General features: G+C 46.1%; 1 protein-coding gene across 5 annotated transcripts in view; it reads left to right on the forward strand.

The window, feature by feature from the left end:
- LOC309327176 (UDP-glucuronosyltransferase 2A2-like) overlaps nucleotides 1–15,978 on the forward strand; it is a 39,611-nt gene that overhangs the window by 21,680 nt on the left and 1,953 nt on the right. For 4 of the 5 annotated variants that reach the window (XM_081836326.1, XM_081836323.1, XM_081836325.1 and 1 more), the window contains exons 2-5: nucleotides 5,558–5,706; nucleotides 8,787–8,918; nucleotides 12,699–12,786; nucleotides 15,029–15,248. In XM_081836326.1, coding sequence (XP_081692452.1) covers nucleotides 5,558–5,706; nucleotides 8,787–8,918; nucleotides 12,699–12,786; nucleotides 15,029–15,248 — 589 coding nt within the window. Of the gene's footprint in view, nucleotides 1–1,100; nucleotides 1,867–5,557; nucleotides 5,707–8,786; nucleotides 8,919–12,698; nucleotides 12,787–15,028; nucleotides 15,249–15,978 lie in introns of those variants that run through there. The other variant, XM_081836322.1, reaches the window with a different exon arrangement.

The raw sequence follows: 15,978 nt of genomic DNA on the forward strand, positions 1-15,978 counted from the left end.
GGGCCCTGCAGGATTTAACTTCCTTCCGCAGGGCCTGTAAGACAGAGCTATTCTGCCTGGTTTTCAATTTGAACTTAGCCTGATCTTTTATTCCCCTTCCTTCCCTCCCCCTCCCCCTTTTTATGAAGATTACCCACTCTGGGATCCCACAGCTAATTCTCCCCTGGTCTCCTCGCTGGCCCAAATAGGACTAAAATAGCCAGCTAGCCCTGGTGATCATCTAATGTTTATTGCATGGATTTCCCCCCTAAATTGATTTTTGAATTCTGAATTTTATTGTTGTTCACGTTTTATACTGTATTTTATGCTGTTTTTTGTTGCATCAATTAAGCATTTTAAATTTGTTGTTAGCTGCTCTGCGCCTGGTTTTCTGAACCGGGAAGGGCGGGGTATAAATAAGAAAATATTATTATTATTTATTAATGAAGACCCGGTGACAAATGTTTTAGACGGATGAACAAATCGCACAATGCCATGCAGGTAATCTTATCATTTCATAGAATCGTAAGAGTAGGAAGGGACCACTCCCCTGACATTCAGAAATCTTTTGCCCAACATGGAGCTCAAACCCACAACCCTGAGATGAAGAATCTCATGCTCTACCAGCTCAGCTATCACAATTAACTCAATCAGTTATGGAGTTTCCATTCCATTTCCTGCCTTTTGAGAATGGGAGCCTAGTTTCAGAAACGAGCCGTATATTACATGAAGAATCTAGTAGAGGGAGTGACTTGACGTTATCTTTTTGAATAGCCTATACAGTGGAACCTCAGAAGTCGAATGCCTTTAAACTCAAATGTTTTGGCTCCTGAACGATCGATTGTTCCGATTTTTGAACGTTTTTCGGAAGCCGAATGTCCAGTGTGGCTTCCACGGCTCCTGCAGACAATCAGAAGCCATGCCTTGGTTCTGGAACCATTTCGGGAGTCGAATGGCCTCCCGGAATGGATTAAATTTGAGAACCAAGGTACAACTGTATTGAAGCAGTCCATTCCGGGATTTGTTACATGCCATTGATAATCATCACATAAAGGATCTTTGCTCTGCTTAGGGCTGGGCAAATAGACTCATTATTTAATTGTGCAATCATCAGCTGGGGCCATTGTCACTCTGCTGGGGAAACGTTTCTGTTTGCCGCTATGCAGAGGAAGAAGCTTCTCATCCTCTTCTGGCTACAGGTGTGCTGTTGGAGCACCAGTTCTGGTGGGAAAGTTCTTGTCTGGCCCACAGATGGCAGCCACTGGATTAATATAAAGATGATGCTCAATGAGCTGGCCTTGAGGGGCCACTCAGTGACGGTGTTGATACCCTCAGCCTCTTACTTGATCGATCCGAAAGAGGCATCGTCTTCCTCTTACCACATTGAGGTCCTGCCCGTGACCTTCACCAAAGAGGAGGTGTCAGCTGTTCTGCAGAAATTCCTGGATGTAGCGACGTACGAGTTGCCCACTCTCCCTTTTTGGAAAGCTATGCAGAAGATGAGAGAATTAGTTGCTTCCTTCGAAGAAGTGTTCAAACAGGTCTGCGACAGCATTTTCCACAATGAGACGCGGGTAGCGAGGCTGAGGAAGGAGGACTTTAACGTCCTCATCTCAGACCCACTGACACCTTGCGGTGACCTGCTGGCTGAGTTGCTCGGAATCCCCTTTCTGTACACTTTGCGGTTCTCAGATGGCAACAGCATGGAGAGACTCTGTGGACAACTCCCAGCTCCTCCTTCCTACGTCGGTGCCAGCACTGGAGGGATGAGTGACAGGATGAGCTTTGTTGAGAGGATGAAAAATGTCCTCTTCTATGCTTTCAACGATGGATTTTTCCTGTATTCCTTGGCAAGTGAGTGGGATCGATATTACAGCGAGGTTTTAGGTAAGTGTAGGCAAACTTTACGGAACGCGGGTGGCGCTGTGGGTTAAACCACAGAGCCTAGGACTTGCCGATCAGAAGGTTGGCGGTTCGAATCTCTGCGACGGGGTGAGCTCCCGTTGCTCGGTCGCTGCTCCTGCCAACCTAGCAGTTCGAAAGCACATCAAAGTGCAAGTAGATAAATAGGTACCGCTCCGGCGGGAAGGTAAACGGCATTTCCATGCGCTGCTCTGGTTCTCCAGGAGCGGCTTAGTCATGCTGGCCACATGACCTGGAAGCTGTACGCCAGCTCCCTCGGCCAATAAAGCGAGATGAGCACCGCAACCCCAGAGTTGGTCACAACTGGACCTAATGGTCAGGGGTCCCTTTACCTTTACCTTAGGCAAACTGTAGGGTTTTTGTTCTTCAGAGGTGTCAGGGTTTTATTTATCCAAAGTTACAGTCAGATGCTCTGGGGCAGGCTGTGGCTCAGTGGCGGAACATCAGGTTTGCATGCAGAACGTTCTCAGCATCTCCAGGTGGCTGTGAGAGTGAGACCCCTGGACAGCCCTTGCCAGCCAGTGCGGACAGAATTGAACTACATGGACCAAGGCAGTATAAGGCAGCTTCCTATCTTCTGATGCTTCCACCCCAAAAAGTTGAAAATGTTATCATCTTTGGTCAACAGGGTCTGCTGTTGTTTGCTGTTGATTAGTGGGGCTTTGAAGTACGCGGAAAAAGATTGCAAAACCTGTTTGACCACAGATGATAACAGGACAGAGAAATATGCATGGCATGAGCAACAGTGGCTTGTCTCATTTTACTTTAAACAAGCCAGGAGTCATAAAACCAGTAACAAGCAGCAGTTTGAGGCTGGCTTGTGATCCTAGTAGCACTGAGCCATCCCCTTCTGGGTTTGTTTACTTGCTGGCAGCAGCAGGGGAGGAGCCAAGAGGCAGCAAGTGGGCTGTGCACCCAGCATAGTTCTGGGTTTCCCTAAAGTAGATGCTGAGGCTGGTGTCATGGACTGGCTGAATGCAGAGAAGCGGTGGGAGGCACCAGCTGGGGAACCCCCAAAGGAAGAAGGCTCAGAGCCCAGGGGGTGGGATGGGAAGACAATGAGTGGCTAGAGGGAGAAGAGGGAGCAGACCGGGAGGAGGAGGTGTTGGAAGCTGAAGAGGCAACAGGGTTTAGTGAGCAGGAAGAGGCTGTGGAAGAGAGCAGTTCAGACTCAGAGGCAGAAGGGGAGGCTGGAGAAGAGGAGGACCATGAAGCAGAGGTGAGGCAGGCTGCTGAAGAAACCAGGGGGTCTCCCCCTCCTGCTGTGACCAGCTCCCCTCCTGCCTGGTCACCCAGAACCAGAAGAAGTATGAAGAGGATGGGGCAAAGATAGGCATGCTGGTGGATGCTCTCAGATTGCTTGGAAAGTACCCAGGGGAGGAGACGACTTAGGGAGCTGTTGGGAAGGTGAGGACACACAGAAGGGAACGGCCTCACAGGGGCAAGATCTACCGGGAAGAGTTGCTGTGCTCAGTAGGCCTGGCCTCCTGAGCCAACCATGTTTCCTTGAATAAAGAGTTAACTTTACTGACGCTGTGTGATTTATTGCCGACTGGCTCCTGACACCTGCCAACCGAGATACTGGACTCTTGAGGGGTGCATTTTAAAAAGTGTAACCAAAGAGATGTGAAGGCTAACTCAGCCCTCCTCAACGAACAACCAGATGTTTGAAGGTGGTACAGTATATATCCCTGAGCACCAGGTGCTGGGAAAGGAGAGAGGGAAGCAGAGAGGCATTGCCTTCAAGCCCAGCTTGGAAACTTGCTAGAAGCAGATGTGCCCAGTCACTGCTGCAAACACCAGGCTGGGCTAAATGGACTTCGGTCTGATCCTGCATTGCTCCTCTTTTGCTTTCATCGTAAGCACAGGAGGGCACTGGGAATGTTTTTGGCAGTGGAAGAATGGGAGAAATATGACAGAATTGGGGCAGTGGAAGACAACAACTATGTGAGATATATAGGAATGACCTGTGAGCAGGAACTGATCCTTCCTGAAAAATAAACGTTGTGTTTCCTTTTCAAGTACAGTGGTACCTCGGGTTAATTTGTTCCGGAGGTCCGTTCTTAACCTGAAACTGTTCTTAACCTGAAGCACCACTTTAGCTAATGGGGTCTCCTGCTGCCGCCACGCCGCCGGAGCACGATTCTGTTCTCATCCTGAAGCAAAGTTGTTAACCCGAGGTTAGCGGAGGTTAGTGGAGAATGTAACCTGAAGCGTATGTAACCTGAGGTACCACTGTATTAGGTGTTTCTTATTCCTCCCTTTTCTTAAAAAAAATATTCAAGATGGTTCATTCCAAACTCTTTCCTAGTGGGTCACTGAGAATTTGCCCATAAGGTCTCAAAAACCCTGAGAAATGCAGCTTCATTTTTTTTAAAATAATATTTATTAAAGTTTTGAAGGTTACAAATAAAACAGAAAAACACCAAATTAAACAAAAAACAAAACAATGTATCACATTAAAAAAAAGAAAAAGAAAAAGAAGAATACCCTAGAAATAAGAAAAAAAGAAAAAGAAAATAGGTTAAAGAAAAAGGATAAACAAAAGCAAAAAACACATCAAACCTTCACATAGTATATCTTTCATTTGCTTGTTTCCTTAACCTCCTCCCACCTCCCCTTTTTGTATTCTAATTCAATTAAATATTTCAGCAAATCCTTTCCCTCTTTTTCTCCTTAAAATTAATATATCTATTTGAACTTAAACTCTTAAAACATTTCCACTAGGGTCATAAAAATTTCATTCCACGATTTTTCTCTCCCTCATTAAATTTTACAAAATTTCCAAATATAAACTTTAAATTCCCAATCTTCTTCCACCGTCTCCTCTCCCTGGTCTCGGCCTCTGCCGTCCCTTCTGTCAACTCCAAAAAGTCCATCAACCTGGAGATCTTATATCCGAGGCTCGTAACTCTCCTTCACGTCCCTTCTGCCGGTCTTCTTCATAATCTTTAGTGCTAAAAAGCAGATCTCGGGGGAGCTCCATCCCAACAATGCCTTTATTCCTTCTTAACAGGGCAGCCAGATTTCCATAGTTAAAGCTAGGATCCATAAAGCGTTCCAAATCTTGTTTCAAAAATCCTCCAAATCCAAATGTCCCAAAAGCTCCAATCTCCTGCTGACCCCCCCCCCCCAAAAAAGAGAGAGAAATGCAGCTTCAGCCAGTCTCCCTCAGCCTGGTTCCCTCCAAAGGTTTTGGACTACAATTCCCATCAGCCCCAGTCAGTGCAGACATGCTGGCCGAGGCTGATGGTCTCTGTAGTCCAAAACTTCAGGAAGGAGCCAAGTTGGGGAAAGCTGATCTAAGCAGACTGGAAGCAACAGTGATGTGCCTTCAGCTATCAACCCTGACTTTGAAGCAGTGGGTTCTTTCAACTATTACACAACAGTGAGCTTGGGTGTGCCGCTGAAAGAGTATCCACCAAGGAGCCAAAGCCAATCCTAACAAGCAAGCATGTGCAGTACATGCATTTCTGCAAGCTCAGTCCCCTGTTGTGGTTCACATTTATTTTCTTCTTTTTTTCAGGTGCACCTTACACTGCTGAAATGTAATGTCTGAACCACAGTATTTCTGGAAGCAAGTTTGCCAAAGCGGTTGAATCTGGGAAGAAGAGTCGAGCTGAATTTAACCCCCTTCCTTTTTCTCACTCAACAGGGAGACCCACAACATTATGTGAAGTGATGGGGAAAGCAGAGATCTGGTTGATTCGCACCTACTGGGACTTTGAATTCCCGCGGCCTTTCCTACCCAATTTTGAGTTTGTGGGGGGTCTGCACTGCCAGCCAGCCAAGCCTTTGCCAGAGGTAATTCCCTCCTTTGTCCATCAACTGGTCGTGCTAACCATGCCTGGTTCTCCTTCAAAATACCACCAGGAAAGGGGAGGACGTGTGGTGGCGAAAACAAGTTGTTTTTGTTGTTGTTGTTGTTGTTTAGTTGTTTAGTCGTGTCCGACACTTCGTGACCCCATGGACCAGAGCACGCCAGGCACTCCTGTCTTCCACTGCCTCCCGCAGTTTGGTCAGACTCATGTTTGTAGCTTCGAGAACACTGCCCAACCATCTCGTCATCTGTCGCCCCCTTCTCCTTGTGCCCTCCATCTTTCCCAACATCAGGGTCTTTTCCAGGGAGTCTTCTCTTCTCATGAGGTGGCCAAAGTATTGGAGCCTCAGTTTCAGGATCTGTCCTTCCAGTGAGCACTCAGGGCTGATTTCCTTCAGAATGGATGGGTTTGATCTTCTTCCAGTCCATGGGACTCTCAAGAGTCTCCTTCCGCACCATAATTCAAAGCATCAATTCTTCGGCGATCAGCCTTATTTATGGTCCAGCTCTCACTTCCATACATCACTACTGGGAAAACCAGAGCTTTTACTATACTGACCTTTGTCGGCAAGGTGATGTCTCTGCTTTTTAAGATGCTGTCTAGGTTTGTCATTGCTTTTCTCCCAAGAAGCAGGCATCTTTTAATTTCATGGCTGCTGTCACCATGTACAGTGATCATGGAGCTCAAGAAAGTAAAATCTCTCACTGCCTCCATTTCTTCCCCTTAATTACATATATGTGGAGGCTTTCTTTCATGGGCTTGCTCTGAATATCAGCTCCAAATCTGAGGTAGCTGGTGGTTTCACAGCATCCATATCTGAAGGTTTATCGAGGGGCAAATTCAGGGGTGACATTCAGAGTGGAAGCCTGGAAGATGGACAGATCTGACATGGAGGACACATTCTATCTCAGGCTTCCTCAACCTCGGCCCTCAATGTTTTTGGCCTACAACTCCCATGATCCCTAGCTAGCAGGACCAGTGGTCAGGGATGCTGGGAATTGTAGTCTCAAAACATCTGGAGGGCCGAGGTTGAGGAAGCCAGGGCTATCTTGTGTTCATCCCAATGGAGCTTGTGCAGAGACATGGATTGCGTCCCATGTTTATGTGGGGATGGATTCTGGTCTGGGTTTCAGTCCATTTCAGATTTCTCTAGAAGCCGCAAAGAGATTGCAATTGGGGCTGCAGATGATTAACCTGCCAGCATCATGTTCGCTTCCGAAAGTGGAATGGGCAAATATGTCAGTCCCACTCAAGCCCCAGACATATTTAAGCGCAAGGTGTGGTGCAGCAAAAGGCTGGGAATAGGGCTCAGGAGCCATCAGAGTGCTAGGAGGGCCCTCAAGTCAGTAGCTCAGCAGCTAAAGACAGCCAGTGTGGAGTAGTGGTTAAGAGTGGTAGACTTGTAATCTGGTGAACCGGGTTCGCTTCCCTGCTCCTCCACATGCAGCTGCTGGGTGACCTTGGGCCAGTCACACTTCTTTGAAGTCTCTCAGCCTCACTCACCTCACAGAGTGTTTGTTGTGGGGGAGGAAGGGAAAGGAGAATGTTAGCCGCTCTGAGACTCCTTCGGGTAGTGATAAAGCGGGATATCAAATCCAAACTCTTCTTCTTCTTCTAAAGGGCCACTCTTACCACACAACCCCAAGAAAGAGGCTTCAAACCATGGGCCAGGAATGGCTCTGTGAACAACAGTCCATTGTAGGCAGCTTCAGGAAAGACCTTATGTGCTGGTCCTGGGGGGGGGGGTTTTACCAGGTTTCCAATGTCGCTGCTCCCGCAACCTGGGACTGGGCTGACTGGCCTTTATCTCCTCTGAGGCATAGGGCGGTCCCAGCCCACAGGTGACCCGCCTCTCCTGGACTTAAGGCGAGCACTCCTCCTGCAAGAACTTAGTTCCCTCCGCCTCTCTGCCCTGAGCCTCTGCAGCTCAGGAGAGGCTGGAGGGTTACTGGACCCAGAGGCAGCCTCACCTTCCCCTGACAGGGCTGAGAGTGGAGCACCTGCAGGCAATGGGTCCTCAATCACCTCCGGAGCCAGAGTGGATGCATCTGGTGTCTGCTCCTGAGGATCTGGCACAGGTGCGGGCCCTTCAGATTCAAGACCCTGCTCCAGCTCAGCTGGCCCTGGAGGTGGGGACTCCTGTGCAGGCTGCGACTCCTCAGATTCAGCTTCTGAATCAGATTCCCAGGCCATCACACCTTAGTTATCAGTTCCCCTTTAGGACTTTAGAACTGATAATGTTAGACTAGGGCAGGTGTTAATATTGATCTTGTTGTCATTATTATATTCAGGGTCCTTAGTCGCCAACCAGTTTACTGGGATTTAATTCCCTCCCCAATCTCTCTCTCTCTCTCTCTCTCTCTCTCTCTCTCTCACACACACACACACACACACACACACACACACACAATGTGGATTAGCTTCAACTTGTCAAATAAGGCAAGTTGACAAAGGCAGAGTAAAATTATATATGAACTGCAATTCATAAAGCTATAAAATATGCTCCCAAGATTTAATACTTGACAACCGTAACAGGAAGGAGAAGCAGTTTTTGTCCTTGTCATCATCATAAATACCATAGGCTTAGTAGTACAAAAACACTTCATTAACTGAAGCCTGATATTTATTATCAGTAGTAGTAGTATATCTCTCAAGGTAATTCTCAAAAACTGGAAGATGAATTTCATGTACCGGTATTGCTGGGGGACACTGCCACCTTATGATGAATGATGGAATTCCACTGACGTTAAACAAAAATGTATCTTTCTCACAAATTAAATTCCTCACTACTGTTGTCTTCTGCATTTTAGTTATTCTCTCTCTCTCTCTCTCAGAAGTTGGGGACCTGTGGCCCTCCAGACGTTGGTGTGCAATAAATGTTAGACACTCTGCTTTACTTAGAAGATCTCTCCCATTTCCCAGTCAGCACGGCCAATGTTAAGGATGTTATTACAGCACAACTTATAAAACAAGCCAAGAAAAAATGGATTACCACAGCTAGTCATGTATGCATTTCAAACAGCAGAGGGAACGTTACTTTTAATTGCTTTTGCCTTTTAATAGGAAATGGAAAAATTTGTCCAGAGTTCAGGAGAACATGGCATTGTGGTCTTCTCCCTGGGCTCGATGATTAAAAACTTAACAGAGGAAAAGGGGAACATGATCGCATTGGCCCTCAGCCAGCTTCCACAGAAGGTATGTTCTTTTGGATGCCTGTTTCGTGCTGTTTGTTTTTATATATATATATAAAAGTTGTACGCTGGACTTTGGAAAAATGAACACAATGCTTCAGTTGGGAAGGAAGCGGGAGATGCTAGGGTGTTCCCACTACTGATAAAATACAGGGGTCAACAAACTTTTTCAACAAGGGGCTGGTCCACTGTCCCTCAGACCTTGTGAGGGGGCCAGACTATATTTTGGAAGGGGGAAAAAATGAACAAATTCCTATGCCCCACAAATAACCCAGAGATGCATTTTAAATAAAAGCACACATTCTACTCATGTAAAAACACGCTGATTCCCGGACCGACCGCAGGCTGGATTTAGAAGGCGATTGGGCCAGATCCGGCCCCCGGGCCTTAGGTTGCCTAAGATAAAGGTAAAGGGACCCCTGACAATTAGGTCCAGTCATGACCAACTCTGGGGTTGCGGCGCTCATCTCGCTTTATTGGCCGAGGGAGCCGGCGTACAGCTTCCGGGTCATGTGGCCAGCATGACTAAGCCGCTTCTGGCGAACCAGAGCAGCGCATGGAAACGCCGTTTACCTTCCCGCCGGAGTGGTACCTATTTATCTACTTGCACTTTGACGTGCTTTCGAACTGCTAGGTGGACAGGAGTTGCCTACCCATGGATAAAAATATGCTTGCATATTGGGTGTGGGAGAAATGGCTGTCTCTGTAGAATCTGTTGTAAATAAAAATATGCCCTTTTCCCTTATGGGGTATCCAAGAGCCCATATAGAGTCCTTGCATAGGTTCCCTATTGGTAGGAGAAAATAACAGAGGCCAACCAGAGAATATTGAGAAGCAAAGCAGCTAGTAAGCTTGATCTTTATTGATCTGTTGCAACAGGGTACTCCCCTCACACGCAGGAGAGGAGGAGGACCCCCAAAATTGCTGTGCAAGGGCTTATAAAGACTTTTGAAATTCCCATCCTGTAGATCAAGACCACCCCCAGAAACATTATGCATTCATCACAGAAGGGGTGTAACCTAAGACCACCCCTCAGATAAGGCGATCTAAAACAGAACATTTGCATGTTGTTTTCTCCTGTCGCTTTGTTTATTTCCTGTCTGGCAGGTTACTTGATTGGATTGCCTGAGGAGCCTGGGCAGTCTTTTGTAATGATAAGGCTCACACCCTTATTCAAACACAGATTAAGACAGGATTTGTGAAGGAAGAGATAATGGGGAGGCTTTTCCATTTTGACCATGCAGAGAAACATTTGCTCGGTTTAGGAATCAAAATGGTTCCAGGTTGGCTTTCCTGTGCTGATCTATGTATGTGTGGTTATGAAGGTTGCCATATATCTAAGACCATAAAATTCCTATCACAAATCCATGGCAAGGTTGCTCACCCAGGCAAGATGGCTTGAGCATATAACACCAATCCTGGTCCAACCTCATGGGCTGCCAGTTAGCTTCCAGGCCCAATTAAAAGTGTTGGGTTTTGACCTATAAAGCCTTAAACAACTCAAGACCACAATACTGAAAGAAGCGCCTCTGTCCATATGAACCAACCATATGGGGTTGGCCAAGCTTGGGCCGCTTCATGGTCCCGCAGACACCGCAGTGGACTGGAGTGCCCGTGCATGCGCAAACACTATTTCTGGCACTCCTTCTGGCGTGGAGGAGGCATGTGCAACTTCCCATTGGCTGCAGGAGGCCAATGGGAAGCCAGCCAGCATCATGGAAGGCGTACTGCCAGTTTAGCGCAGTGCACGGGAGCCAACCGAGTGGGCGGCGGGGGTCCATGGGCCGGTGAAACGACCCCCATTGTCCGCTTGTGGCCCATAAGCCTTAAGTTACCGACCCCTGAATGAGATCATCATCTGAGGCCATGCGTACCCTCCATGAGAAGTTTGGAACGTGACAACATAAGAACAGGTCTCTTCTGTGGCGCCGGATGCCCTTTAACCAACTGTGGCCTTTTAGAAATGGGTGGGATGATTCTAAAGCTTTAGTTTTCTATGTGGGGTTTTGGTTCGTTTGTAGGTTGCTTTGGGTTGTGTTATGTACTGAGTTGAATAGGATCCAAACTGCAGCAGTCTGATTGGTCCTAGAACAATAGGATCCAAATTGCAGCAGTCTGATTGGTCCTAGAACAATAGGATTCAGAATGCAGCAGTCTGATTGGTCCTAGAACAATGCAGCAGTATGATTGGTTGGCAGGAACCACCCAATCATGCTCCAGATATAAGTGAATCCACAACCTGATTGGCTTACAGTAGAATTCCAGAATTAGCCAATCATGTGCAGCCCATTGTGTAAATAATGTATATAAAGCAGATACTTTGAGGGGACTTTCATTCATTCCTCCTCACCACTATGAGCTGAATGAAGAGCATGAAATCACTTTGCGACTCTATATTTCAGGTTGCCTTGGGCAAGATAAAATGACTAACAAATTTAATAAATAGTAGTTGTCATTATGGTCCTCATATGTGATTTCAGTTTATGGTGATTTCTGAGAGGATATCATATGCAACTGCTATCTATGCTGTTATCAAATGTGGCATTTTAACCTTATTTTTTCATTTGACTTTTGTTTGTGATATTTTCAGGATGCTATACTTCTCTGAAATATGAAGCTGTTTTTATATATATTGATATATTTGAAGTTATTTGTACCCCCCCAAACTTCCCTTTAACATAGTGGGCGAGAGGCAAAAGTTACTTTGCAAATGATGTACTAATTCTTCCGGGAAAAGATACATGGGAGTAAATGTCCACTGAATACCAATATGGGACATAAAATAACACTGGAGAAGGTTTAGCTAAATAAAATATATAAGACATAATATAAATAAGTATACTCCTCACATTTTAATTAAACAGCATTATGTCTAGGATGGGGGTACAATCTCTTTTTTTTTTTTTATAAATATTTATTAAGGTTTTTTTTTAAAATATAAATGCACACATAAAACAATCTTACTTTTATAACAACAAATTCTTCACTTCTTTGGACTCCCTCACGTCCCCCTCTCCCATTTACATCATTAAAAAAAAAAATTTTTCCAAACAAATTATCAACTTGTTTACAATCTCATGTCCACACATTCCAATATGATTTAACACTTTTTCCAATAAAATTTTTATATTTTCTTTAGTCTCACTTATCATCAAATTTAAATCTAGTTTAGTGGTGGCGATGGGGGTACAATCTCAACCAGGGCTCCACATTTTAATAGATCAATGAACAGAATAGAACTTAAGTCTTGTTGGCCATTTAGGCACATATTTGAGCTTTTCAAAAGAAAACTGGTTCCGTTTTTTGTGTAAAGACAAAAAACCCCCACAACTGCTGAAGTGCTGGTTTTTATAGAGAGCATTTAAGCATATACAGTGTTACCGCGGGTTACATACGCTTCAGGTTACAGACTCTGCTAACCCAGAAATAGTGTTTAAGGTTAAGAACTTTGCTTCAGGATGAGAACCGAAATCGTGCTCCGGCGGAGCGGCAGCAGCAGGAGGCCCCATTAGCTAAAGTGGTGCTTCAGGTTAAGAACAGTTTCAGGTTAAGAACGGACCTCCGGAACGAATTAAGTACTTAACCCGAGGTACCACTGTACTTAAGCAATGTGCTAAAAATATGTTCGGCTTTAGCTGTATTCATGCTCAATGTTTTAACTTTTAATCTTTTCCCTTTCCTTTGTGTTGATAAAAGGTCAACATAACCTGCGGGCGAGCATCAAGCTTAATTATCTTTGCAATTATTCTTTCATTTCTCCCTGCCCCCCCCCCTCACATCCCAGGTTCTCTGGCGCTACAAAGGAAAAAGGCCAGACACATTAGGAGCCAACACCAGACTTTATGACTGGATCCCACAAAACGACCTTCTTGGTGAGAGATCTTATGCTGCAAACATTGGCTTCATTGCTCCATTCTGACAATTGCTAGGAAATACAACCTCTGCATTTCCATGTTGGAAACTACACAGGCAAAGCACTGTGGAACCCACAAAATGTATTTGAAAACCCGAGTTTCCAAGTATTTAAAAATTGGGTGACTGCAAAATACGTGCATTTTAGAAAGCGCTATTTTGTGCTTGAGCGCTGAAAATTCTTTAAACACATTTTTGTGTGTGTGTGTGAATGGGAATACAGTGCCCCGCAAGACGAACGCCTCGCAAGACGGAAAACCCGCTAGACGAAAGGGTTTTCCGTTTTGGAGGCGCTTCGCAAAACGAATTTCCCTATGGGCTTCCTTCGCAAGACGAAATGTCTTGCGAGTTCCTGCAGGTTTTCCCCCCCTTTCCCCCCCTTTTCCTAAGCCCTAAGCTGCTTATCAGCTGATCTGCTAAAAGCCGCTAAACCGCTAATCCGCTAAGCTGTCAATGGGCTTGCTTCGCAAGACGAAAAAACCGCTATACGAAGAGAATTGCGGAACGGATTCTTTTCGTCTTGCGAGGCACTACTGTATTAAGGGATTGTATGTCAACTGGACTAAGCCTGAATGCTGTAACCAATAATCAGTTGCGATAATCTGATTTTATCAGATGGAGTCCAGATCTTAAAGCATTGTCATCTTTGGATAGCTCTGATGGTTAGAGCGTGGTGCTGGTTAACACCAAAGTTGCAGGTTTTAGCCTTGTATGGGACAGCTGCACAGGTCAAGACACTCATAACTTACAACATTAACTATATTGCTCTGTTTTCCTTTGAACCACATCCGTGAGGCCGAGCCCAGGACCTCCACACACACTGCCCAGGCTTGCACCCCAGAGAAGTCACTTCAGTGCTGCTAACGCAGACGTCGGGAGGCAGCAGTTACAAGTTACATGAGTACCTCGGGTTACATACGCTTCAGGTTACACACTTCACAAACCCAGAAATAGTACCGCAGGTTAAGAACTTTGCTTCAGGATGAGAACAGAAATTGTGCTCCAGCGGCGCGGCAGCAGCAGGAGGCCCCGTTAGCTAAAGTGGTGCTTCAGGTTAAGACCAGTTTCAGGTTCAGAACGGACCTCCGGAACGAATTAAGTACTTAACCCGAGGTACCACTGTACTGGTCTCTACTGCCACAATGGGCGCTGTGATTCTCCAGTGCTTTGACTTCACTCCCAGGGGTGCACTCCATTGTTTCTTGAGACAGACAGATGCCAACAAGTCACTATAATTATTCTGGTCTCATGTTATCAGCAGCTGGAGTTGTGATAGTTTGGAGGTTTCAGCAGGTATCAACTGGACCATTAGGTCCAGTCTTGGACGACTTTGGGGTTGGTGTGCTCATCTTGCTCTACAGGCCGAGAGAGCTGGCGTTTGTCCGCAGACACCTTCCGGGTCATGTGGCCAGCATGACTAAGCCGCTTCTGGCGAACCAGAGCAGCGCACGGAAACGCCATTTACCTTCCCGCCGGAGTGGTACCTATTTATCTACTTGCACTTGACGTGCTTCTGAACTGCTAGGTTGGCAGGAGCAGGGACCAAGCAACAGGAGCTCACTCCGTCGCGGGGATTCGAACCGCCGACCTTGATAGGCAAGCCCTAGGCTCTGTGGTTTAGACCACAGCGCCACCCACGTCCCCAACTACTAGTGGTTTATATCTTTTGATTACCATGATCGCCCATATTTTTCTTAACAACTGACTACTAGTTGAGAAAAATATGGGCGAAAATGGTAATCAAAAGGTATAAACCACTATAGTCATACCTTGGAAGTTGAACAGAATCCGTTCTGGAAGTTTGTTCGACTTCCAAAATGTTCTCAATCTCAAACCAAAGCACGGCTTCTGATTGGCTGCAGGAAACTCCTGCAGCCAGTCGGAAGCAACGGAAGTGCTGTCGGATGTTCGGCTTCCAGGAATAGTTCGGAAACCGGAACAGTCACTACCAGGTTTGCAGCGTTCGGGAGCTAAAACATTTGAGAACTAAGCTGTTCGAAAACCAAGGTACGACTGTATAGGATAGGGAAATTTAAACGGATATTTCAATGAAATTAGGCATTTTGGGGTGTTGGAACCAGTGAAAAAATAGCATGCGATACACAAAGTATGCAGTGGTATCAAAAAAAATTTTGGGGAGTACATAGATGGGAAAATTTATGAATGATTCCTTATCACATTTTACCCATCTTCCCATTCCAGGACACCCCAAGACGAAAGCCTTTATAACACACGGTGGAACCAATGGGATTTATGAAGCTATTTACCATGGTGTTCCCATGGTTGGGATCCCCATGTTTGCTGACCAACCCGATAACGTTGTGCACATGAAGGCAAAGGGGATGGCTGTACAGCTGGACATTCATACAATGAAAACGGAAGACTTAGTGGATGCTGTGAACACTGTCATTCACAATGCCACGTGAGTGAGACAGATTGCCTTCTCTATACCATGCCTAGAGCAAGCTAGATACTTCAGCAATAGGTTTGGCAAGAGAAAAATGTAGCCGAGAAATCGTTAGCACATATTATTAATATTCTATAACCAAGCCCATTCCCACTTGACCCCATTTCCTCCTGCCCTGCTGTGGTCGTATTCTTGCAGGGGCGCCGACTTATAAAAAATATTGGGGGGGGGCGGGGCCCATACCGACTTATAAAAAATATTGGGGGGGCCCCAAGACCTCCAAACCGCTGCTGCTGGGGGAACGAAAGGGGCGAGCCCCGGGCTGCCCCGACCTTAAGTGAACCTGTGAGGGCCCGCCCTTTGCGGCAGCCGATTGGCTGCCGCCGTGGGCAGTGAATATTAATGAGCTAGGGGGAATCCCCGCTTCTCGCGGGGCTGGAGATTGTTGATGGGTCGAGAGCCCGCAACCCCACCCCCTCTCTAGATCGGGAGTGGCTTTGTTTTAACTCATTACTGAATGTATTTTAAAAGGTAACTATCGTCAAACAAGGAAAATAAAAAATACCAACATAATTTTGTGATTTTACAAAGCATAATATAACTAATAATTTACTTAAATTATTGGGGGGGGCGGAACCCCCCCAAACGATTTTTTGAGGGGGCTCGGGCCCCCTCAGGCCCCATGGAGTCGGCGCCTATGTATTCTTGTCACAAGTGTTTGCTTCTCTTGCCAAAACCACATTTA

Source organism: Podarcis erhardii (assembly GCF_964252035.2).
Source record: "Podarcis erhardii genome assembly, chromosome: 13".
NCBI lineage: Eukaryota > Metazoa > Chordata > Lepidosauria > Squamata > Lacertidae > Podarcis > Podarcis erhardii.